General features: G+C 28.6%; 4 protein-coding genes across 5 annotated transcripts; 2 read left to right on the top strand and 2 right to left on the bottom strand.

Moving 5' to 3' along the window:
* Positions 1 to 893: 893 nt before the first annotated feature.
* On the bottom strand, positions 894 to 14,536 carry LOC134835761 (metastasis-associated protein MTA3). The gene is made up of 13 exons (XM_063850706.1): positions 14,358 to 14,536; positions 11,268 to 11,429; positions 8,403 to 8,510; positions 5,356 to 5,573; positions 4,914 to 5,234; positions 4,186 to 4,374; positions 3,836 to 4,102; positions 3,563 to 3,768; positions 3,199 to 3,362; positions 2,800 to 3,141; positions 2,581 to 2,708; positions 2,404 to 2,519; positions 894 to 1,745 (listed from the first exon to the last, which is right to left on the bottom strand). Exons 1-13 carry the CDS (start codon positions 14,383 to 14,385, stop codon positions 1,529 to 1,531), a joined length of 2,466 nt encoding a protein of 821 aa, XP_063706776.1. The 5' UTR covers positions 14,386 to 14,536; the 3' UTR covers positions 894 to 1,528.
* A 589-nt stretch (positions 14,537 to 15,125) lies between these two features.
* Positions 15,126 to 16,864, top strand: LOC134835655 (calcineurin B homologous protein 1). Its single transcript, XM_063850573.1, has 2 exons — positions 15,126 to 15,295; positions 15,604 to 16,864. Exons 1-2 carry the CDS (start codon positions 15,229 to 15,231, stop codon positions 16,104 to 16,106), a joined length of 570 nt encoding a protein of 189 aa, XP_063706643.1. The 5' UTR covers positions 15,126 to 15,228; the 3' UTR covers positions 16,107 to 16,864.
* An 83-nt stretch (positions 16,865 to 16,947) lies between these two features.
* LOC134835653 (protein transport protein Sec23A) lies at positions 16,948 to 21,694 on the bottom strand. 2 transcript variants are annotated; one of them, XM_063850570.1, is made up of 6 exons: positions 21,189 to 21,693; positions 19,172 to 20,418; positions 18,143 to 18,296; positions 17,536 to 18,084; positions 17,361 to 17,387; positions 16,948 to 17,135 (listed from the first exon to the last, which is right to left on the bottom strand). In XM_063850570.1, exons 1-6 carry the CDS (start codon positions 21,465 to 21,467, stop codon positions 17,046 to 17,048), a joined length of 2,346 nt encoding a protein of 781 aa, XP_063706640.1. In that variant the 5' UTR covers positions 21,468 to 21,693; the 3' UTR covers positions 16,948 to 17,045. The 2 variants fall into 2 exon arrangements, with proteins under 2 accessions (XP_063706640.1, XP_063706641.1); XM_063850571.1 differs by lacking the exon at positions 17,361 to 17,387 and having other exon boundaries at positions 21,189 to 21,694.
* A 56-nt stretch (positions 21,695 to 21,750) lies between these two features.
* LOC134835654 (mediator of RNA polymerase II transcription subunit 27) lies at positions 21,751 to 22,971 on the top strand. The gene is made up of 4 exons (XM_063850572.1): positions 21,751 to 22,032; positions 22,090 to 22,353; positions 22,415 to 22,721; positions 22,781 to 22,971. Exons 1-4 carry the CDS (start codon positions 21,830 to 21,832, stop codon positions 22,913 to 22,915), a joined length of 909 nt encoding a protein of 302 aa, XP_063706642.1. The 5' UTR covers positions 21,751 to 21,829; the 3' UTR covers positions 22,916 to 22,971.
* The last annotated feature ends 1,496 nt before the right edge of the window (positions 22,972 to 24,467 follow it).

Here is a 24,467-nt window from a genome sequence, read left to right as displayed (position 1 = left end):
GTTTATTTATCATTTGATTGGAGCCATTTCATGTTTTTTTAAACCATTCATTTTTTTACAAAGATTCTAGTTTCGCATCTCATCGAAATGTGTAACATGACAACAAGATATTTATATTTTTTAATTTGCGTTCAAAGAAAAAAATTGAAAGGAAAAAAAACACTTAACTAAAAATATTTATATAGAGCTAAAGAACTAAAAAATAAATTGTATTAATTAATAATAATAATAATTAAATTAATCGTAATAATATATTTGTTTATAAGATAAATCATGAAGGCAATAGATTTGTTTTTTTTTAATATTTAATTAATTAATCATATATTTTGTATAAATATAACTAAAGGTACAAAAAATCGCGGGGGAGAAAAACTCAAGAGAATATTCCATTAATGAAATTTTTTTAATATTATTTTTTTTAGCACAGAATTGTTCTCCATTGAAATTGTGTGTTTGTTTTACAAGATGTTGCTATCTCACGTTTCAAATAATTTACAACTTTATTTATTTAATTTTTTATAATATATTCTAGAACATTTTGCATCTTTTTTATAAATTAATATTTTTTTACGTAAATTACGTCCAATATAATATTTTTTTTAATATATTACATTTATTTTTTTATTAATTTTTTTTAGTTTAAAAGTTGTCTTCTTTTTAGTTTTTTTTTCACATATGATGCTTTAAATGGTTCATATTTATTTAATATCGGAGAAAATATAAAACAATTGCGACTTTTATTGCCATTATTTTTTTTTTAATTTTTGTCTAAATTTTTTCAACAAACAAAGGGATTAAAAGAAAATTTTCGTTGTAATGAATTTCTTTAACATTTCTTTTTTTGTAAACGGGGGAGACATTTTTTCACGAAAAATATAGAAATACACAAATCTTGAGCAGCTACAAAGTTTTATTTTAATTAAACATTTACTTTTTTCCATCTTCTATTTTTTATTTATTTTTTTGATTTTTTTTATATTTTTATTTTCTTCGTTTGAATGAAAAATCGACATGCATTAATTGAATGAACGTCTATGTGTGTAAAAGTTGAATTAAACATGCTTCGATTTATTTTTTTTTCTTTATGTTTAGCAAATATTTAAGCAGCAGCTGAAAGTTTTTCTTCTCTAATTTTCTTATATAGCAAAAATGGTTAAATATTTTACTATTTTTTTGTATTTTTTTTTTCTAAGTTTAATTTAAAACTAGATTTGAAAATTATTATTAATTAAAAAGTCTTATTTATGTTTAAAAAGTATACTCAATTATTTTAATATTAATTATTTTTACAACTCTTAAAATTACGTTACTCAAAAAAGATTCACGTTCTTCTTCATTGGTCTGTCTCTCACTTTTTACATGTATAGTTGTTAAAATATTGTTAATTTTTTGTAGTTTTTTTTCTTTTTCTAATCAAATCCCGCACGCAATAAATATTTACATTCATTTTTTTTTTTATCAATTTCTTGTTTTTTTATGAGTTAAGCAACGCCTCCATTGTGTAGGGATGCGGCTGAGTTTCCCGAGGTCAGTCTAAAATCAGAACCTGTAAGTCTCCGCTACTGTTAATAGGCGTTTTAGTTGTGATCGTTGGCGCACTGCCGGGCGTAATTGATGTGCCGGTGCCCGGAAGGTTGATGGATAAAGCACTGTGCATCAAACTCAATGCTTGGCTGTTGAGAGTTCGCCATGGTTTGCGAGCGGCTTTCCTTAAATCCGTGATGGGTAGGGTTCGACGAGCTTTTCTGTAAAAGAGAAGTTAAAAGAAATTCATTAAAAAGTGTTTTTTTATGATTTTAATTTTATTTTTTTAAAAATATTTTTTTTATTTTTCTGTCAAATTTTTAAAAAATTTTTTTTATTTTATAAAAATTTATTTAAAATTATTTTTTTTTTTCATGTTTTCATATTTTTATCAAACTTTCATAAATATATTTTATTTAACTTTTAAAAGTTTTCATAATTATTTTTTTTTAATTTTCAAATATTTTCATATTTTTGCTTTACTTTTAAAATTTTTTCGAATTTCCTTCAAAAAATTTTTTTTTTAATTTTCACAATACATTTTTTCTTTTTAAATATTTTTTTTTTCAAATTTTTATCTTTTTTCATATTTTCATAAAATTTTTGAATTTTCTTAAAATAAATAATTTTTTATTTTTTTTAGTTTTCACAATTCACTCCAATTTATTTTAAAAATTTTAATAATTTTTTTTCAAATTTTTATATGTTTTCATATTTTTGTAAAAATTTTAAATTTTTCTAAATTTTCATTTTGAAAGAATTTAAAAAATTTATTTTTTTATTTTTAAAAAAAAATTTTTAAATTTTTTTTTTTTATTTTTTTTTTCGAACCAATTAAAATTGAATTTTCACGAAAAATTATCAAAAAGGAAAACTTACCTGCTTTTTTCTGTACACCTAAAATATACGTCATCAGGCGCATCCATCCAGCTTATCACTTGCTTTCGTCCTGAGCCCGTTCTCGCCATTTGTGCTATTTTAGGTTTTCCATTGAGCTAAAATTAAAAAAAAAATAATTTTTCATCCAAAAAATTGAATTTTTTAGAAATTTCTTACATGATGTCTCGGAAGAGGTTGTCCAGCAGCTGCGTATTGTGCCATTATTGCAGCATACTGTTCGGGCGTTGGTCTGTGTGAGGGCATTGGATCCTTGTTAGGACGTTTCATTGGTGGTTGTTGAGGATCTGAGTGAAAAAAAAAATGTAAAATTTTTAATGAAAAAAAATTTTGTAAAATTTTTTATAAAAAAAAAATTTTTTTAAGAAAAAAACTTACTGTTACTGTCAATTCCATTGATCTCTTCGTAATGACGTTTCTTGAGTGACGGCGCCTGATGTTGCGCTGCATTAATTGGTACGCGTTCGGGCACATCAGGAACTTTGTTCGGGATGCGATCGTAAATGAGACTTCCATCCGGAGCTTTTGGAGGTTTTGGGAACATCATGACTTCGGGCTTCGGCATTTTGTCTTTTGGTGTGAGAATTAGCCATTCAGCAACTGTTGATCCCGGATTTCCGAGTTTGTCGGCGATTTTCGTTACGCTTCCGCGATTTTTATACTTTGTAACTAACAACGCCTTGAGTTCGGCGGGAGTTTTGTTGGCAATTGCTTGTGCAACTAAAATTTAAAAAAAAATTAGAAAAAATTTTTTAAAAAAATAAAAAAAATTCTTACATTCTGTTTTGACAGCTACCAAATTGACGGCATACGATGGTTGTCGCGCCGCTTTTTTCGATCGAATCAAATGCCTGCACAATTGACGTGACAGTCGCGTCGTTGAATTTGTACGTAAATAAAATGCTGTTCGAGTCTTCATTATGGGTCTCGGAGATCCGGATCTGTTAATTGCGATACCGTGAACGTTAGCAAAATGTTTTTTCAAATCTGCACTTGATTGATATTTTTCGTTCACGCAAATTGGGCAACTTAAAAATTTTTAAAATCAAAAAAATCATAATTTTGAAGCAAAAAAAAAATTTACGTGCGATCAATCAATCAAAAGTGCATTTTTTTGAAAATTTTTGAAGAAAAAACTCACCGATGAGGTCTGTGACTGACAGAATTCAATCGTTCGTCGTCAATATCACTGCTAACATCACGTTTTTTAATTGGATCCGCAGCGCCAGATTCCGCGGTGTTGTCTGCCAAGCGAGAAGCAACTTTAAGGCCTCCGTAGCGTTTCCAATAATTCCAACACGTTTGACAGAGGCGACAATTCAAGTTTGATGGACCCCATGTATACCACTAAAAATCGAAATATATGAAAATTTTAAAAAATTTTCCTTGAAAATGTGAAAAAATCAAAATTTACCGCTTGAGACGATGTCGTTGCGCACGATTCGCATGATTTTCCGCTGCCCAAAGACGTAATATCACCATTGCCATTCGACGTGCCATTTAAAATACTTTTGTTGTTCGTTATTAACGCGGGACTCTGTTTCGTGTAGTTGGGAATGTAGACCTGCTTGAGTTTCGATTCAGCTTCTACAGCTTTGACACGTTTTTGTTGCACATAACGATCCGTTGTCTTCCACATGTAGTAATATTCTACAATACTTTTGAGCGTTTTCCACGGTAACTAAAAAAAATAACGGAAAAAATTCGTAAATTTCATGTCTTGAATTCACACAAAAACTTCGCATGGATAAGATTTTTACTCACAAAGTCGTTTCGGATATCATTGAAATCCTTTCCGTACTTTTCGAGCGCATCTTCGAACAAATTAGCTTCAGATGCACTCCATTCTTCCATCTCGTCGCGACATAAAACAGGTCCGCTCGATGCGACTAACGAACACATTGCATCTTCAATTGAATAGTTGTGTTTGTGCAGGGTATCCATTGCGTGAAACTAAAAAAAAAAATAATTTTTAAATTTTGATTTTTGTTAAAAAGTTAAAATTTAAAAAAAAATAATTTTTTTTCATATTTTTAAAAATAATTTTTTTACGTTTTGTCAAATTTTCATAAATTTTTCGAATTTTTTCGAAACAATAAATTATTTATGTTTTTTAAAATGATTTTCAAAATTCATTTCATTTCAATTTTAAACATTTTCATATTTTTTTCATAATTTTTTTATATTTTAATATTTTTGCGAAATTTTTTTATTTTTAAAAAAATTATAAATTTTTCGAATTTTCTTGAATAATTTAAATTATTTTAAATCGATTTTTTTTCTTTATTATGTTTATTTTACTTTATTTAATTTTTTAAAAATTCGATGTAATTATTAATCAAAAATAAGAAAATTTGGGAAAAATTTTAAAATAAAAAAATAAAAATATGAAAATGTTTAAAAATGAAACGAAATAAATTGTGAAAATCATTAAAATATTATTTTTTTTTAAATTTTAAATTTTTTCATGAAATTTTCAGGGAAAAACTTACGAGTGTGATATCTCGACTCGCAGCAGCTGCCGACATATGAAGGGACGGTTGTTTTACGGAGCTACTGCAATCAAGGGCACGAGCAAATGTACCAACGGATCTTGATACAACGAGAAACTGATCGATTTTTCTGTCGGTAAGCGAGTGATGCGGAGTCCATGTAAGCGTTTCCATCTGACTTAGTTCCCGTTCATCGGATTCGCCTTCCTTTAACAACGCTTGAATGTCGGATTGGTACCTGCTGCCCACGCGAATTTCACCTTTGTCCGCAAGAAGCGTCTTTTGCGTCGGATCAAACACGAGACAGTAGAAAAATGTATCCTGCAAAGCGACAAAAAAAATGTGGGATGAGAAAATCGTTAAAACACATTCGAAGATTTTTTTTTCGGTGTTTGGAAAATTATTTTTTTTAGAGAAGAAAGAAAAATACACTACAACTCACGTCTTTATTTAAATAACTAAGTAACGATTCCTCCTCGTTCAGCAGCGTGACGGAACACTTTCCGCGGATGTGTGTGGCGGGCAACGTTTCCAATTGACGTGACAGAAAGAGTTCGCGATGCTTCATCTGATGACGTTGCTTCGTACTTAGAGCGTCGATACCTTTTTGGTCACCCGTTGAATTATTGTTGGGACTGTTGCGTTCTTCCTCCAAAGCAACTGTCGAAATCGAGAAGAAAAAAAAAGACAAAAAAAAAGTTAATATCGAATTCCTTTACTTTAACTAATAAACAAAACTTTATCCCTTGCTCACTTATTTTTGTACATACACAGAAAATTTTAGGCTACCATAAAACCCATATATTAAATTTTTTGTGTGTACATTGCCACCCCTTCTATATTTATATATCATCGTCGTCGTCGTCGTTGTCCGCTGCTATTCAATACACGTTCACGTCCCTCATTCTCTCATGTTATAATTTTAATAAAATAAATTTCAAATACTCTCCGCACACATCTTTGTAACATTTTCGCTCTATGACACTACAGGAAATGTACAGACAGCACAAAAAATTACACTTTTCGAGGTTTGTCAAATTTTTCCATTCAACTTTCAGGTACAACTCGCACAGAAGTTTCTTTCTTTCTTTTTCTGCTGTTTGTTTCTTGAACTACTTCGTGACCTGTTCCTGTATATTATTGATGTATCTCTGTATTTGCGTCTTTTCTCGTTAAAAATTGCATGTAAAATTAATAAGAGGTCATTCATGTTGTTAGTTTTTTCGAAAAAAAATTATAAGAAAGACAATTTTACAATTTTTGGGTGAAAAATTGATTTTTCTAACATTTTTTCAAACTGTGTTACGAAGAACTTTGATGGAAATTGCATGCCACGGAAAATTAATCAGTGAATATATATTAATAATGAATACTTTATTGGCAAAGTACGTGTCCAAAACAATATTTGACAAACAAAATGCCGACATATAGTACGGAGATAGGTACACACGCAAAATATAACGTTGCAAAACATTTCCCTGTTATATGTCGATTCTCTTTGTTTAAATGAAATGCACACACACACCTACAGGGATGGAAACTAAAAGGGCTCGAAATTTTTTTTTTATAAATTTTTTAAAAGTTTTATTTTTTTTTTTTTCTTTAAGCTTAAAATTCATCAAAAATTATTGAAAACTACTTTGGATGTCTTTTGGATGGTTCACAAGCTTAAAATTTGAAAAATAAAAAATACGTAAAAAATACGTAATTTTCATTTTGAAAGCCCATTTGATAATTTTTAAGCTTGAAACTGATCAAAAATCATACAAAAGTGCTTTGGATGTCTTTCTGAAGGTTCATAAGCTTAAAAATTGAAAAATAAAAAATACGTAAAAATTACGTAAAAAATACGTAATTTTCATTTTGAAAGCCTATTTGATAATATTCAAGCTCTAAATTAATAAAAATTGTCATAATTTTGTGTAAAAATTTTTTTTCCAAAAATTTGCTCAAAACATAATTGAAATATCTTTCGTCAAATTACTTCAGAAGATGCCTTTTAAAAAATTGCCGCGAAATCCGTCCCTGCAAAACACACAACACGAAACACTGAGCAAGTCCCATTAAAATATACATTGAACCAAAATATAATATGTACCTCGACGACTCGCATCGCACAATATAAGAAGTAGCTTAGAACTCTACTATTAGGTGAAACATATAATTTCAGAATCAGCAATAGTTGTTGGATATTTTGCATGACTACGCATGATGCGAACGTTCAATATGTGTACTTTTTCTAATAAAGTGAATAGAATAGTGCCTGTACTCGCTCGACTATTTTTGGGGATTGCATTTGGATTTTCATATCGACTCACACCCTCGATATTTTCACCTTGCACCCAAAATACACACACACACACACACAAATAGAGAGAAAACGGGGACACAGAAAATGATTATTCGGATGTTGTTATTTGAAATATTTCATGTTGTTTGGACTTTCCCTTCGTTTGATTTGTTCACAATGCAATTCTTCATCCTTCTTCTTATGCTCTTCGTCTTGTTCTTTGCACATTTACTGACAATAAATAGATATGTTTTGTTTTTTTTCTTACTTCTTGCTGCTTGTTATGGGGAAACAAGTGTCACAAGGATTTGTGTTGCGAATGACGAAAATCGATATTTTAACACAAGAAGGAAATTGAATGAGCTTCCCTTGTTTTTGTTTTTATTTTTTGTGAAATGTTGTTTTAAGCTAATTGTGAACTACTTTTAAACTAATTGGAAGTTTTTTTCTTGACTAAAAGTAATACTTTTAGAAAAAGTTTTCTTTTTTCTAAAAAAAAAATTTACATCACCCGATTTCAGCATTTCATCGAAAAATAAATGGCACGAGATTTTTTGATGGTTTTGAAAAATGGTTTTTTTTTTAATTTTTTTAAAGTCATTATTTTTCAAAAATATTTTTAAATATCGTGTTAAAAATTCGCTTTTTAAAAAATTTATATAAAAAAATATTTTTTTTTTCTTTTTAACTTAAAATAAGGAGAGCAATCTATTAATTTAAATCAAAAAATTTGCAATTTTCAAAGACATCAATATGAAAAAATTAAATTAAATTAAAAATAATTAATTAATAAAAAATTATTAATTAATTTAATTTAATTAATTAATTTATATTAAAAATATTAAATTAATAAAATTAAAATAATTAAATTAAAAAAATTATAAATTTAAAGCGAAATAAGTAATTTTTAAAGCCATTAACATAAAAAATTTTTTTTTTTGAAGAAAAATTCAGTTTGGGTTAAATATTTAACACATTTCATTCATTCATTCATTCATTTAGATGAGCCTAAATCTAAAGCATAAATTCAAGATTTTTGGTCCTTAGCATTAAAAATTCTCATAATTTTCAGTCTTTGCATAAGTATTCTTTCGAGGTACATCGATTTCGTTCTAAAATTAACATTGATCTACTCAATACAATCAACATAACATATTCGTCAAAAAACTCAAATTCAGTCAATTCATGTAAATTCTTACCGAGTCCAGGATCTAATACCGCTTGTGCTGCTTGTTCTTCACTAACCGGTGTTTTCAACCACATTTTCTTCAGTTTTAATGCGGCAGGCGAATCATCTGTTTGAGCAACTAAAATAAAAAAAAAATCATCAAAAAATTAGATTTTACATTTTTTCGCGAAATTCATTCATTTATGTATATAATGCTCATGTACGGGGCGAAAATACATGGCGGAGGATAAATATCAATACAACCATAAGCGAATAAGACAAAAGTTTGTGCAACATTAGATGTAAAGTGAAATATAGTGCGCTTGTGCATTTTAGTCAAATTTTAGTCGAACCTTGCAGCTGATAATAAAATAATGCCAAAAACATGAATTTTAGGTTTTTCGGGAATTCAAGGATCCTCGAGTACTTGTTGAAGGTCATTCACGAGGATTTCCGGTTTGTTTTTGAAAAAGTTTTCGGATTTTTTTGGGGAATCATGTACTACATAAGGAAAACAGAAACACACATAAGTGGGATGAGAGATAACGTGGAAACAATATACTCCTCATCCCACACGCATCATCCCACAAAATTCGTATATGGCGAGGTAACGTAAATGCCTAGAAATGTTTTTGAAGTACTCTAACTAAACACGATCGCGCATCATTCTACCACAATTGTCGTGTCTCACTGTACATTCGAAATGCATGCACAAAAATGTGTGTTTTCTCTCTTATTAAAGTAAAATGAAAAACACCATCGCTCCGTGTTCGGTACACATCCTCCCTGTGAATGACTGAATTACACTCACAAACTTTCCTCCGATGCGATACATATAGACACAAAGCGCGCGGGTGCTTCGTACAGAAAGACGTCGTCCTCGTCGACGGTACAATTTTTGCATTTATCCCCCATACACACGACGACGGGCCTCTACATATCAGGAGGAATACAAAACAAAATATATTTTGTACATATATCAGGCGAGTTGCGCGTTATACAGCGCGCCCGTGTGTACGCTCCGGATAGTAAATGGCATCAGCTTCAGCAGCAGCAGCAGTTTCAGCTTCAAAGGCAACAAAACAACAACAACAACGTACGAATCTGTGTGTTTGTGTACGGCGGAGGGAATGGGGAATAGAATATTTTTGGGCGGTAAAAATGGTTAGAAAAGTATTATTAGGGTGGTTTGAAATAACTCTACATTCATGCAAGATAAAATAACCTATTACTGCATCCCATGTACACACGGAGGAGCGCGTATCACTATCTCAATACAATACACAACAATAATATCACTCATCCTACAAAACGACGACGAAAAAATAAAAAAAAACTCCCGTTGATTTTCTTTGTTATTAAAATTTTACATGTTGATTTCGTTCGGCAGGAAAAAAATGTTGGTCAAGTCCTTTCTTTGGGCGAATTTTTCAGAGAAATCAGGTCAATTTCGAAAAAGCTCTGAATTAAGGGATTTTTAAGCGGTTTGTTGAGCAGTTAATTAATTGCCGCAATGGTAACCATGGAAAAGCGTTTAGATGAGCGGTTCAATTATAAATATGTTGTTGTTTCAAATTATATTAAAAAGGGAAATTGATACGTTGTATGAAATGACATTCATATTTTTGTTCTTTTTTTAACAGTAATTTTTAAAAAAAAATATTTTTTTTCGTTAAAAACAAAAATTTATCTAAATTTCTTGATTTTATTGAACTTTAATTAAAAATTAAAATTAAAGTTTAAAATTTTTAAATATCAAAAGTTTATGATCAGCTTTTTATCTTTATCTTTTATTCTCAAACGCACAACAGGCAAGAGTCCTTGGCAGTTACGTGTTTTTTTTGGGGTAAAAAGTCATTGAACAACGTTCGCCGGCATACAAAAACATCTTTTCAATCAAACAAAATACAATAAATTCTCGGAGTTCAGAAGTTCTGCTTTTTTGGCCCAGTTTGATGATGCGATTTGCGTTACAGTTGACATGACATAAAACATAAAAAGATTTTTTGAAAATATTTGCAATTTTTTTTTTTGATAAAATTTTATCTATTGATATTTAAGGATTATGAAATTTTATGTTTATTTTTTAATTTCAATTAAAAATGATCAAATTTTCCTCAAAAGTTTAAATATTGGAAGAATTTCATTCAAAAAAAGCTATTTGTACAATAAATTTTTGATAAATTCAATTTAATAAAGCTCAAATTTTTCTAAAAGTATCAATTTTGAAGAAAAATAGACGACTTTTGTAAAAAAATTACTTTTTAAATTAATATTTTATGATTTTATGTTTAAAATCTTCAATTGATGTTCTACTGATCGATTAAAAGTTTCAATTTTTTAAAGAAATAAGATAAAAATCTAAAAAATTTTGAAGAAAAATAGAAGATTTTTTAACAAATAATGTTTTTAATTATTATTTTATAATTTTAATTACTTGCAAAACTCTATTATTTGTATTTCATCTAAAATCGAAAAAAAATTCAAATTATTTAACATGAATGTTTAGATAATTAGTTTCAATTTTTTAAAGAAATAAAAGAAAATTTTAAAAAATAGAAAAAGTTTTATAATTTTTGAGTAATTAAACCTCAAAACTTATGAAAAATTCTCTCTCTTTTTGATTTTTGCACGAAATTAATTTCCAAGTTCACAAATTCAGATAATTGATACATTTTTTTGTTGTCAATTATACAATTCTGAACATTTCTAATCCAAATCTCATGGAAACTTTTCTATTATCTCCATTTCATTATCATTTCTTCCAACATCTTTCAATGCCGGAGACTCATTATTTATTGTAAATTGTCAAAACAACCGGATTATCCTCTCATCTTAGCCCACGGAAAGAATAAATAAATGAGAGAATCAAGGAAAAAAAACCATTTTAACTCACGTTGATGCTTGTCAGCTAATTGAACAAGTGGATTAGGCAAATCTCTTCTCCTATAAAAACACAACACCTTTGCCTCTACATTTCCCGATGGAGTTTTATTTAGTTCCTCGATGCGTCGTATCTGGAAAGGAGACGTCGACGAAGTCTCAAAGTAGACATAGTCTGAAAAGAAACAAAAAATCAAAAAATTACTAATTAATTCATGCCAAGCATTTTTTTTTCGTGTATTGTTTGTTTGTTTATGTCCCAAAGTGCATACACCTCGTATTCGGTGCAAAATACAGAAAAAAAGAGGGTTGCGTTAAATATATTTTTTCTTATACTATTTATAAATTCAACCAATTATTGATTAAATAACCAAAATATTCTTCGTCATATACAAAACAAACATGTACATGTGTGGCAAGCAAACAGCACACATCCATTCTCGCAACATACAATTGTGTCGTTTTCGTCGTTGTCGTCGTCGTCGCAAGTGAATTCATGAAACAAAAAAGTTGCAACGTTAACATCTCAGCTTCTCTCTGCTGCTATCGAACTATTTATTTATAATTATCTGTTAGCTTTTTTCTGTTAGCGTTTTAGTGTATTTGTTGTTCATTATACGCTGTAATCTTCACGCACTCAAAACTAGTTAATTGCTTGAAAAATTACATAATGCGAGTGTAGACGACCTCTCGTTTTAGTTTTTTTTTATAAAAATATTTTATGAGGAAATTTTCCAAAAATAAAAAAAAATAAATTTTCATAAAAAGTCAAAAAATTATTTTTTTTTTCACGAAAAAAAATTATTTAAAATTTCCTTTAATAAAAAAAAAATAAAAATTATTGTCAACATTAAGAAATATTTCTTTTTTGATTAAAAAAAAATAAAAATTTTCTTGAGATATTTAAAACCTTTTTTGTTTGTATATTTCTTTTTTTATTTGTATTGAAATTTTAGAGATGATAAAAAAATCATTTCTCAAAAAAAATCGATATATGTATTGAACAAATTCAACATTATATTAAAAAAAGAAACTTTTTTGATACAAAGATAAGGAAAAAATTATTTTAATAAAAATTATCTTAAAAATAAGTTTCAAAGCAATAATTTTTCATCTTTTTCAACTTCTACTGATATCAAATTTTCAAGTTTTGTTAATAAAATCTTAAAAAATTGATTTTTTTCAGTTATAAAAACCTTTTTGACGATAAATTAAACACATTATGTTGAAAATTAAATTCAAAAATAATTTCAAAAAATATTTTTCTTATAAATTTGCATGATTTTTGTCTAAAAAAATTGTTATAAAAATATTGTTAAATTAAAAATTTATTTAATTAATTTTTTTTTATTTTTTAATTAAAATTTTATTAATTATTTATATATTATTTTATTATAATTATCAATTAATTTTTATATGAAATTATTTAAATTAAATTAAAATTATTTTTTTATAAATTTATTAAAATGAATTATTTAAGCTCAATATTTAGTTATCTGTTTAATAATTTTTGTTTTGCATTACAAAAAAAAATATGAGCTTGAATAATTAATTTTAATAAATTAAAAAAAATAATGTAAATTAATGTTAATTTCATATAAAAATTAATTGACAATTTTAATTAATTTTATTAAATTAATAATTAAATTTTAATTCAATTCAAAAAATTAATTAAATGAATAAAAATTTAACTAATTTTTTTTAAATATAAATCAAATATAGCAAAATTGATAATTTTTCTCGCAAAACCGCAAAAAATTTCTTCACATTTTTTTTCAAAAATTCTGTCTCAGGTGAAAAAAAGGCAATAATAATTAAAGAAATTCGTCAAATTGGTGCTAAAATTATCACTTTCCATCTTCACAAGTCTCTCTTTGTGGGTCAAAACATCGTTCAATGAGTTATTTAGAATCATTTAGCAAGCCAATACTCTGTCTAATAAAAAAAAATGAACGATTGAAAAAAAAGACAAACAACCGGTTAATCGTTAGTTTTTTTTTTTGTTAGTTTGTGCGTTTCCGAATCGTACTATCGTACTTCCATCCATCCATGATGATGATGACGATGAGGAGCAGCAATGTAGTCTCCTCACCTGTAATGTACTCAAGTGTAGCGAGAGGCAAGCAGGCAACACATCACACTAATAATGGTGATATTTTTGATAATATGGCGAACAACAGTGAATAGAAAATTACAAGTGTACATATCTATATAAATATAAAATGTATTTAGAGTACATGGATGGAGAGGAAAGAAACAACAAAACAACGTCGTAATATATAAAATGTACGAATGTACGCTGACTGACTTTTTTTTCGTGAAATATAAAACAAAAAAAAAGTATTTGGCAATAATTATTTTTTGTTTTTTGATTTTCACGCGGTTAAGGGATTATCTCGAGTGTGGGCGATAAAAGGTCCCGCGGAACAATTGCAATGTTTTGTTCCGAATTTTTTCGATTTTTTTGGTTAATCTAAATAATTTCCATTTTATTACACATTTTATGTACAGTTTTCTTCTTTCTTCGCTACATTTATAGCCGATGTACGGATCTTTTTTCGTGTACATGCAAGTCGCTGCTCGCTACACGATTTTCAACGTCGACGACGACGACGACGATGTTTGTTACATATATTTGTATCACATACATGAATTGTATATGTTTAAATAATGAAACGTCGTTAACGAGGTACTTGCCCTATTGTTTTCTCATTAGCATGTTCAGTTAATTTTTCGGTGAAAATTGGGCATTTTTCTCGAACCGCAAGCCGGCACAGCAAAACACTCGAGAAAATTGTGTTTGTAACATCGAAAACCCAAACACTATGCACCGATACGCGATACGAAGTTGCTGTCGGAACATTGGCGTAACTTGTTCGTCGTCTCTCTCATTCACATGCTCCGAATTCCTATTTTCGGGCTTTTTTGACTTTTGCGGCGAAACCTCCAAAAGCGCATCGCAAAGTCAATTCACGGAAAAAAACGCAAAAAAAAAATTGGGAAGTGTTGTATGGAGGAGCAGAGTACACAGAGCTACATACGACGACGACAACGACGACGACGGGGTGATAGCTGCTAGAAGAAAAAAAATCAAAAATCTCACCTCCGACCCGATACATATTTGTTGTCATTTTTATTAATAAATATTAACACTTAACGCACGAACTATGGATAATCTACATCTAATACAAAATATCCCGGGTTTAAGCACTATTTTAGTCGCGGTTTTGTATTGTTTTCTATTTAATTCACGATTTTTTGACCATTTAAAATTTACATGACGCTTCGAGCTTTGTGTTGAATTACCGTAAAGGCGAATCGCGTTATCAGTTTTATTCGTCTCGCGGCATTTGCTCGAATAAAAACTCGAATCGTGAGTTGTTTTCGACGAAATACTGTAGCGAGACGTATGAAATTTTATGAATTTTACTTTTTATTACTCCTCATCAAAATTCGAAATGGATTTCAGTTGGTCGGAGACTTACAACACAAAAAAGCCGCTAAATTACGAGAAATTTGAAGAAAATTTGACAAAAAATACTGAAATTTTATCTTTAATGAACATTTTAAGGTTAAAATATTGAAAATTTTTAAAAATTACTTTAAATTTTAGTTGAAAATTATTTGAGGAGTACGAAATTGTGCAAAAATTTAGGGATGCCAAATGCATTTTTAATAAAATTTCATTGAAAAAATCAATTTTTTAATAGTTTTTATAAAAATTTTTAATAAAAAATTAAATTTTTTCTCTAAACTTTATATTTTAATTAAAATTTTTAATTTTTAATACATTTTTTCAAATAAAATTTAAAAATATTCAAATTATATTCGAATATTCGTTCAAAAATAATCACTTTTAACATCCCTATTCAGTATTTTGGTTCGAAAGATAAACAGTGAGGAGAATTTTTTCATAAAAATTCTATTTTTTTAATTCACGGAAAAGTTCCACGCGTACAAAACACATCAAAAACATGGGAAACAAGAGCTCTTTGTTGTTACGAAAGGAGGAAATCGCCCAAATCCAAGAAGAAAGCGGATGTAAGATATTTCTCGAAATTCTGAATGTCATTTTGGCTTTCGTTGAAGGACATTTTACAGATTTTATTGCACAAAACGCGTGAAATGCACACTTTTTTAATTATTCACGTATGGATTTTATTGATTTTGTGACGATTTTTCATGTGAAAAATTGAAATTTTATGAAAAATTGATTTTTGGACTTGGGATTCAGGGTCATTGTATCGAATTTACGTCGTAGAAGTGCATTTCACGTGATATCTCTTACACAAGTAGAGCAATTTTTCGCTTATCTTATCTTTTTTCTTCGATATTTTCTCTTAACACAGTTACGCCGAACCAAATTGAGCGATTGTATTCGCGTTTCACGGCTTTGGATAAAAATGACTGCGGAACGTTGTCTCGCGAGGATTTTCTCCGGATTCCCGAGTTGGCAATTAATCCGTTATGTGATCGCATTGTGCATGCCTTCTTTGCCGACAGCAACGATGATCGCGTCAATTTCCGTCAATTCATGAAGGTCCTTTCGCTGTTCCGGCCCATCAAGCATGGCAAGGAAAATCGCATGAATAGTCGCGAGGAGAAACTCCGTTTTGCCTTCAAGATGTACGATTTGGATGATGACGACAGCATTTCGCGCGACGAATTGCTGAATATCCTTCATATGATGGTTGGAGCGAATATTGCCGAAGATCAGCTAATTAGTATTGCGGAACGGACAATTTTGGAGGCAGATCGCAGCGGAAACGGCAAAATTGCATTTGACGATTTTTGTGCGGCACTTGAGCGAACCGATGTTGAGCGGAAAATGTCGATTCGTTTCTTGAACTAGGGTTGGCTTGCGGGTCATCAATGGTGTTTTGGCGAATGAATGCGCATTTAGAAGCCAGATAGACCCCTCTTAACTTGTAACTTTTAAGTATTTTACGTCGCGAAGGCCTTTAATTTAACATTTTAAACGAATTCAAATCGAATTCGAACGAAAAAAAAATTCTTAACAAGTGAGTTTATGGAATATTTTTGACTGTTCAAAAGTTTGAAATTTTCAAGAATTAAAAAAAAAATTACTTTTAAAAATTTTTTTTCTTTCAAATTTTTTTTTTTTTATTTTTAACGATATGTAGGTATCAAGAAAATTCTAAAAATTTCAAAAAAAATTTTTTTTTTTTTTCAAAAATTTCATAAATTTTTTTTTAAATTTGTTTTCAAAAAATTTTAAACGATATGTATCAAAAAAAATTTTAAAAATTTAAAAAAAAATTTTTTTTCAAATTTCAATTTTTTTTTTTCAAAAAATTGTTAACGATATGATCAAGAAAATTTTAAAAATTTCATACAATTTTTTTTTAATTTTTAAAAATTTTTTTTTTTTCAAAAATTTCAAAAAAAAATTTTTTTTTTATAAAATTTCGCCTTTACAAATTTTTGAACACTCAAAATTATTCTATGACCTTAAAAAGCACATAATTGGAACAAATCTAACGATATGTATAAAAACAGTGCAAGCACATTCCCAAAAAAAAACTGTTAAAAGTTAAAAAAAAATTGTAAATTATCTGCTTTTATTGTATTGTACATAAGATAAAATTATAAAAAAAAACTAGACAATATAGATTATTGAAGAATTGGACAAAATTCTCGACTTTTATTGAATAATTTTTAAATTTTTTAGATTTTTATAAATTGCAACGATAAAACAAGCAATCGCCTTTCGCTCGAGTTCTCATCAACATTCCGTCACCCCGTTTTTTTTTTTTGTCAAATCATGCATTTAGGAGGTCGAAGAGACAGCCAATTTCTTCAAATGTTCCATGAAAACTTGCAATGAGACGTCGTCAGTCAATACGGGAGCTCCGCCATCCTAAATTTGAAAGAAATTTATTAATAATTTACGAATTTTTGAGAAATTTCTATGATAAAGTGACTTCAAGTTTCATTTTTAATCAATTTTGAGAACTTGAAATCACGTCAAGATGCAATGTGTGATGACTAAATGTGTAAAAATGTGAATTGTGCGGGTAAATTAAGATGAATGTGAATGGAATGAGTGTGAAATGATAAAAAAAAATCAAAACAAAAACACTACCGCAGCATATGGAACGGGCATTGAAGACTGCATTGATCGAGTTTTAAGTGTTACAACAACAACAACAAACATGTGAGTCAATTAAAATGCAAAAAAATCAAAAATAAATGATTAAAAATTAATAAAAACAATCAAAAACATGCAAAAATGCTTTTCTCAAGAGAAATTTCCATACCTGTCCATAGGCGTACATGTTGTTATGTGTCTGCGATGGATTTACTTTCGACAACAAGAAACGCGCTTGTGATCCTCCCTGTTCCGTATCGATGTAACGTGGCATGGGGAAACGCGTTTGCAAAATTTCTTGCGCATCGTCAACCGGAGCCTGCAATAACTGCTTGAAATTCTCGTATTCGGGCATATCTTGATACTTCAAGGCACGCCATTGCGCGATCGTTTCGCCGTGGAAAATTAAAATTTGGAAAAATGTGTCCATAAGTAAAATACGATCGGGTTGAATGGAGCTCGTATCGAGCAAAACGGGCTCTGGAGGCCCATTGAATGAGTAACTGTAGAGAATTGGTTGAATCATGATCAAGGATTGGGTCAAATCTTCGCGCATCAACATGTGACGATAGAACGTTGTTTCGTCGGGCGAATTGTTGAAGACTTGCAAGAAATGCGAACGACGCAAATGATACATGAATTGCGGGTACAAGCTGAAATTCTCTGCCAAACGGAAGCTGTTTGGGTCGTCTTTCGTGTATTCGCCGAATTTTTGACACTAAAAAGAAAAAATAATTTTTTTTTATGAGAAATTTTTAATGAAAAAATTAACTTACGAGACGAATCAATTGTCTATCGACCCAACGAAGGGTATCGGGTCCATCGTCAGTTTCAGCGCGATAAACAACCATGCGAGCCATTAATACAGCAGCTGCTTCTTGATCGAATCCGGCACTTATATGATGGAGATTTGTTGTTGCATCTGCCCAACTAAAGAGAAAAAAAGTAAAATTAATTAAATTTTTCAATTTTTTTAAATTAAATTATTTAAATTTTTTTTTTTATTATATTTTTCAATTTTTAAAATATTTTTAATCTTTTTTTAATTAAATAATTGATTTAATTAACTTAATTAAAATATAAAATTTCAATAATCTCTTTGGTATTTTAGTTTTTCTTGAAGTTATTTTTTTAAATTAATTTTTAAAATTTTTTTTTATTAATTTTTTTCAATTTAAAAATTATTTATTTTTAATTTTTAAAAAATAAAAAATGAAAGTACCTAATAAAAATTTTTAAAAAATTTATTTATTTATTTTTTATTATTTTAAATTTTTTCTCTGTTAAGGTTATTAAAATTTTATGAGTTTTTATGTATTTTTTCAACTGTTTTTAAAATTTTCATAATTTTTATTTCGAGATTTGTAGATTATTTTTTTTTTAATTAATTTTTTAAATTTATTTTATGTTTTTTTTTTCAACTTGAAAATTATTTTTTTATCTTATTTCTTAAAAAAAAATAAATTTCAAAAAAAAATTTGAGCTCTATTAAAAAAATTGAATTTTTTTGAAATTAAAAAATAGTTTGAGATTCGTAAAATTTAAAAAAAAAATTATATTTTTAAAATTTTGTTATAAGAAATTGTAAAAAAAAAGAAATATTTCGAAAAATTTTGGTTTTCAAGAATTTTTCATGAAATTTAATTTTTTTAACATTTTTTGAGATTCGTAAATTTTTTATATTAATTTTTTTCATTATTGAATTTTTTAAATTGTGAATTAAAAAATAAAAAAAAAATAATTTTTTAAGAAATTTTTTATAATTTGTAAAAAAATTAAAAATTTTCAAAAATTTGTCAACTTACTTTCTCGCAACTGTAGTAACACGAATCCTTCGTTGCCCACTCGGATGTTGATATTGCGTAATAAACTGCAAACATCCTCGTCCTCCTTGCGGAATCGGAGCTGCATGTTGATTTGCTACCTCAAAGAAGAATGCCATATTTGTGTTTGGCGTAAGAGCACACAATTTCCATTGAACTGTATTTCCCATGCCGATTTCCGTGTCAGAAACCGAAGCATTTTTCATATTCAACGAAACACACGATCCAATTCCTCCTTCGATCTTCAATTCACGCGAACATTTGACTTCGAGCGTTGCATTAAAAGCCATTTTGAGATCGCCTCGTCCATCGAGCGCAAAAACACGTTGATAAGTCTGCTTAAAAAGCGACGAATTAAAGGAATCTCCCATTACCATATGACCTCCTGTTGAATTCACGCATTGTTTCATCTCCAACAACCCCGTTTGATCCAACGCGCACGAATAAATGTCGATACAATGCCCATTCGCAGCTGTACGAAGTGCCAAGGCATCATAATGCTTAATTGCCTTCTTCATGTATTTCGCATTGTCTTTCGTGATGTCATGATGCGATCGAATGGGATGTTTAAGTTCGTCGTCAACAACTTGTCCGGGTCCCTGAGAGCATGGACCTCCAACGAAAAGCATAATTCTTGCTCCCGTATTCGGATAAGTGCATTCCAGCAAGCCAACAGCGATTGACAATGCGGCGCCTGTACTTCGTAACGAACGATTTCCTTGTTTGACGGGCCATGGATCGCGTTGCAATTCCCCGAGCATATCCGTTAGAGCCATATCGCATTTGTTCAAGGGTTGCAAGAAACGATTCGCAGGCGGAACTCCCGGAGTTCGTTGTTGCCCTTGTTGTTGCTGCTGCTGCGGATTTTGAGGCCCTGCCGGAGCTCTGCCAATTCCGAGCATTTCTTGAATTTGCTTCGCTGTCAAATCTTTTGTGCCTCGAAACACATAGCTTTTAGAACATCCTTCCGTTCCGAGTTCGTGCACTTGAACCATTTTTCCGAACGTAATAAGACCAACTAAAGCTGTCGGCGGCAAGAGGCTCAAAGACATTTGAAGCGAATCCTTCAAGGCGCCCAATTCTTCGTCATCCATGCAAGTATCGACGACGAAGAGAAAAACGGGAGGCAAACACGGAGCTCGTGTGATGGTATATTCGATTGTACTAAATCCCGGAATTAGTTCAGCAGGTTGTTGTTGTTCGGAAATGGCAGCGTATTGCGGAGGAAACTAAAAAAAAATGTTAAAAAATTAATGAAAATCAAAAATAATCTCCAAATTAAAATTAAAAATTTAAAAAATTTAAAAGAAAAAAAAATTACCTTATGAAAAATAATTGTTAAAAAAATTTTTAAAATAAATTCAATAATTTTATAAAAATTATTTTTAGAGAAGAAAATTTTTTATTTTTAAAAATTATCAAAATTGTAAAATTCTCAAATTTTAAAAATTCTCAATATTAATTTAAATTTTTTCTCAAAAAAAAAATTCATAGAAAAAAAATTCAATAATATTAAAATCTTAAAATAGCTTGAAAAATAATATTTAAAAAAATTAGCAAAAAAAAAATTTTTTTCAAAAAAATAGATTAATTTAATTAATGTTTAATATTAATTAATTATTTAATTTTTTTATAGTAAAAAAATATTTTTTTTCTCTTCAAAAATTTTGAAAAAAATTCCATAAATAATAAATTCAAAAAAATTTAAAATTTTTTTTTTTAAATGTTAAAAATAAAAAAATCCTATATTTAATTTAAAAATTATTTAATTTTAAAATAAAATATTTTTTTTTAAACTAAAATTTAAAAAATGAAAAATAAAAAAATGCTTTGAAATACTATTTTCATAAATTTTAACAATTTTTAAACGTTAAATAAATTGTTTGATAATTTTTTGACTATGAGATTTGCTAATTTAAAATAGATTTCAGAACATTTCTTTATAATTTTTGATGAAATTTTTATTTTTTTAGATTTTCGCGAAGAAAATTCAACTTACCGGATTCCGTTGGAAGCAAAAATTGCAAACCCACAATTTAGCCCGATAATCAACTTGACACATCGGATTCAAAATTGCTCGACAAGTGCTGCGTGTACACAAAACGGGATCGTACATGATAGGAGGCAAGTCTAAACGTTCCTTGACGGGTTGATAAAGACATCCGAGAGGCACAACCATGCGCGTTGCATCAATTCGACTCGAGGGCCAAACATTCCAGGTGAAACGAACGCCATCGCGATCCTCATTTTGCTGAATAAACTCTTCGTAAGTCGTCATTTCCGATGAAAATTTCTCCCCTTAAGTGATTGGGTGTGAATTTCAATCGATTTTCCTCACAAACAGGCAGCTATTTGCACAAACCTTCAATGGATTCGTGCACAATAGCAACTAAACTGACAAAATTTTCGCTTTTCACTGATTTTTCGCAGTGTTTTCCCCGAAAATCCGACGAAGAAAACAATTATTCGCTTTTCTTGCGAAACTCAGGCCACGTATATCGACAAAAATGAACGCCTCGTGAGACGAATGAAAATGATAAATTTGACAGATCTCATCGAAAACCAAAACAAACGCTTTGTTCAAGGAAAAAAAGTTTTTTAATTAAAATTTAAAGGAAAAATACCTCAAAATTCGTCTCAATGATGAATATGATGCAAAATAAAGAAGTCGTCGAAAATATCGGCACTGCACTGAATGCGATAAAGCGCCTTCGCACATCTGTGGGTCACGTATTTTCGACGCTTGGCAATGGAGCGGAGACAGAATCGAGTGTTGAGGATCGCGAAACGAAATTAATGCTTGAATTGCAGGAGCAACTCAATTTGGTCAATGGAAATTTAAAGTATTTTCAATGAATTTTAAGGAATTTTCAAATTTTCAACAATTTTTTTGCTTTTAGAGACACGGAAACGACAATTAATAACTTGATAGTGCCGGGCGGTGCTTTTACATTGTCCAATACTTCAATTTTGTCACACGAAACACATCCCGAGAAGCAAGCTTTGTACCCCCAATTACTTCATAGTTACAAATGGAATGATAAATTGGCGACTTACAGCATAAATGCATCGAATGTTATCGGGCAAAATACCTTGAGACGCTCATTTTTCAACAATAACAAGCGACGAAGACCATTATCGGGCAATTTGAATGTCACATCACAGTAAGTTTCTCTAAATTTTACTTAAAATTCGCATTTTTAACGAAAATCCTTTGATTTTTAGACAATTTCATCAATTCGTGAACTCGATGAATACGCAAAATATGATTGTTCGTGTGCATCGCAGTTTCGCAAGTAGTGCGATAATTCATGTAAATCTCGGAAGAGTGTTGAAAGCAGCAATTATCGTCAAAGGATACATCATTGAATGGGTTTGCATCAAGGGTTTTGAAGAATCTCTCGATAATGTTGACGATCATTGGAGCGAATCGCGTCATGCGGTATTTAGAAAAGTGCAAGATCACACACACTCGGCTATGATACACTTTTATTCGCCAAATATTCCGGAATTGTCGCTCAGAAGTTATTTGGTATGAAATTTTAATTTTTTATTGATGGAATTTCGTTTAAAATTTAATTTTTGTTTTAGATGTGGCTTCGAAGTTATATAAATTTATTCGTGGATCCCTGTAAAAAATGCAAAAGATACTTACATAATGCGCTTCCGCCAACATGGCGAGATCTCAGGAATCTTGATACGTTGCATGAAGAGTGCAAACATTAAAAAAAACTTTAGATTTTATATTAAAATTATTTTTAAAAATAAAAAAAAAATTTCATAAATCGTAAAATAAATTTTTTTTTTTATAATTCGAAGTTTTTGTAAAATTTTTTGCACTTTCAGCATTTAAAAATTTTAATAATTATTTTTTTAAATTTTTGAAATTTTTTTCACTTTAAATTAATTAAAAATTAATAAAAAAAATATTAAAAAATTTATGAATGCATTTTTTTCGATATTCGAAGTTTTTGTTTAATATTTTCAGCACTGTAAAAATTTAAAAATTTTTTTTTATTTTTTCGATTTTAAAATTAAAAAAAAAATTAATAAAAAAAAATTCAAAAAATTATAAATTCACTTTAAAATATTCAGAATTATTTATTTATTTTTTTTTTGTTTAAAAATTTAAACTTGAATATTAACACACTTTTTAAGTTCACTAAATAAAACGACAAAAAATTCAATTTTAAATTATATATTTTATTGTTTTGATGTACATTATTATCATTTATCATCATATCATATTTTATAATTTTATTTTTTATAATTTTTATTTTTTTTTTCATCTTTATTGACAGTCAAATGCATTTTTTTTTGTAATAATAATTTTTCTGATGATCAACCATTTAATATTTTTTTTTTAGATCTGTTTTTTTGTTATAAATATTAACTTTTATCCAATATAGTTTTTTTTAATTCGTTATATTTTTTATGCACGTTGTTGTTTTTTTTTTTAAATTTTTGTGAGAATCAACTTAAAACTTGTTAAATTTGAACATCATGGCAATTTACTCTTATTTTTTTTTCTCATTCAAAATTCACACTTGCTGAAAGACACGTTCTGCCATTTCGTTTCAATTGCAATTAATTTCAATGATAATAATTATTATTTATTTGTTTCCTATTAGAATATTACTTTTTTTTTATATATTGTTTAACAACAGATTTGTTTGCTTTGTAAATTGATTATTTTTAATGAAAAATAAAAAATAACTAAAAAACGATTGTTTTGATAGACCGATAAGTTTCAAATGCTAATACACATTAATTAATTATTTAATTATATATTCTAATATATACTATTTATTTTGTATTCTTTACTAATTTAATAATAATTAAGGGAACATTTCACTGGTTACGAGGGAAATTATAGTTTATTTGTTGAAATGGAAAGTTTTTTTTTTTTGAGGAAATTATTTTTTTTTTTTCAATTGATTGCAAAAACTTTTCTAACAGTTTAATATAATAAGACATAAATAGTTTTTTTTTTTCAAATACATACGAAGAACAACCACAGATTTTTCATCTACTTTCTACGTTTTCGGTAAATTTTTGTAAATTAGACAGGCGCAATTAGCAAAAATGTTTCATATTTAATTTTTAAAAATTTTTCGAAAAGTTATTTTGAATAAAAATTTATAAAAATAAAAAAAATTCTAAAAAATGTCAATTTTAAAGAAAAATTTCGTAAATGTCAATTCAAAAAATGATCGTTAAAAATTTTTAAAAATATATATTATATTAATATATAAATTATTATATATTATATATATTA

Source organism: Culicoides brevitarsis, chromosome 3 (genome assembly GCF_036172545.1).
Source record: "Culicoides brevitarsis isolate CSIRO-B50_1 chromosome 3, AGI_CSIRO_Cbre_v1, whole genome shotgun sequence".
NCBI lineage: Eukaryota > Metazoa > Arthropoda > Insecta > Diptera > Ceratopogonidae > Culicoides > Culicoides brevitarsis.
The sequence above is the reverse complement of the archived record's forward strand: the minus strand, read 5'-3'. Positions and strand labels throughout refer to the sequence as shown.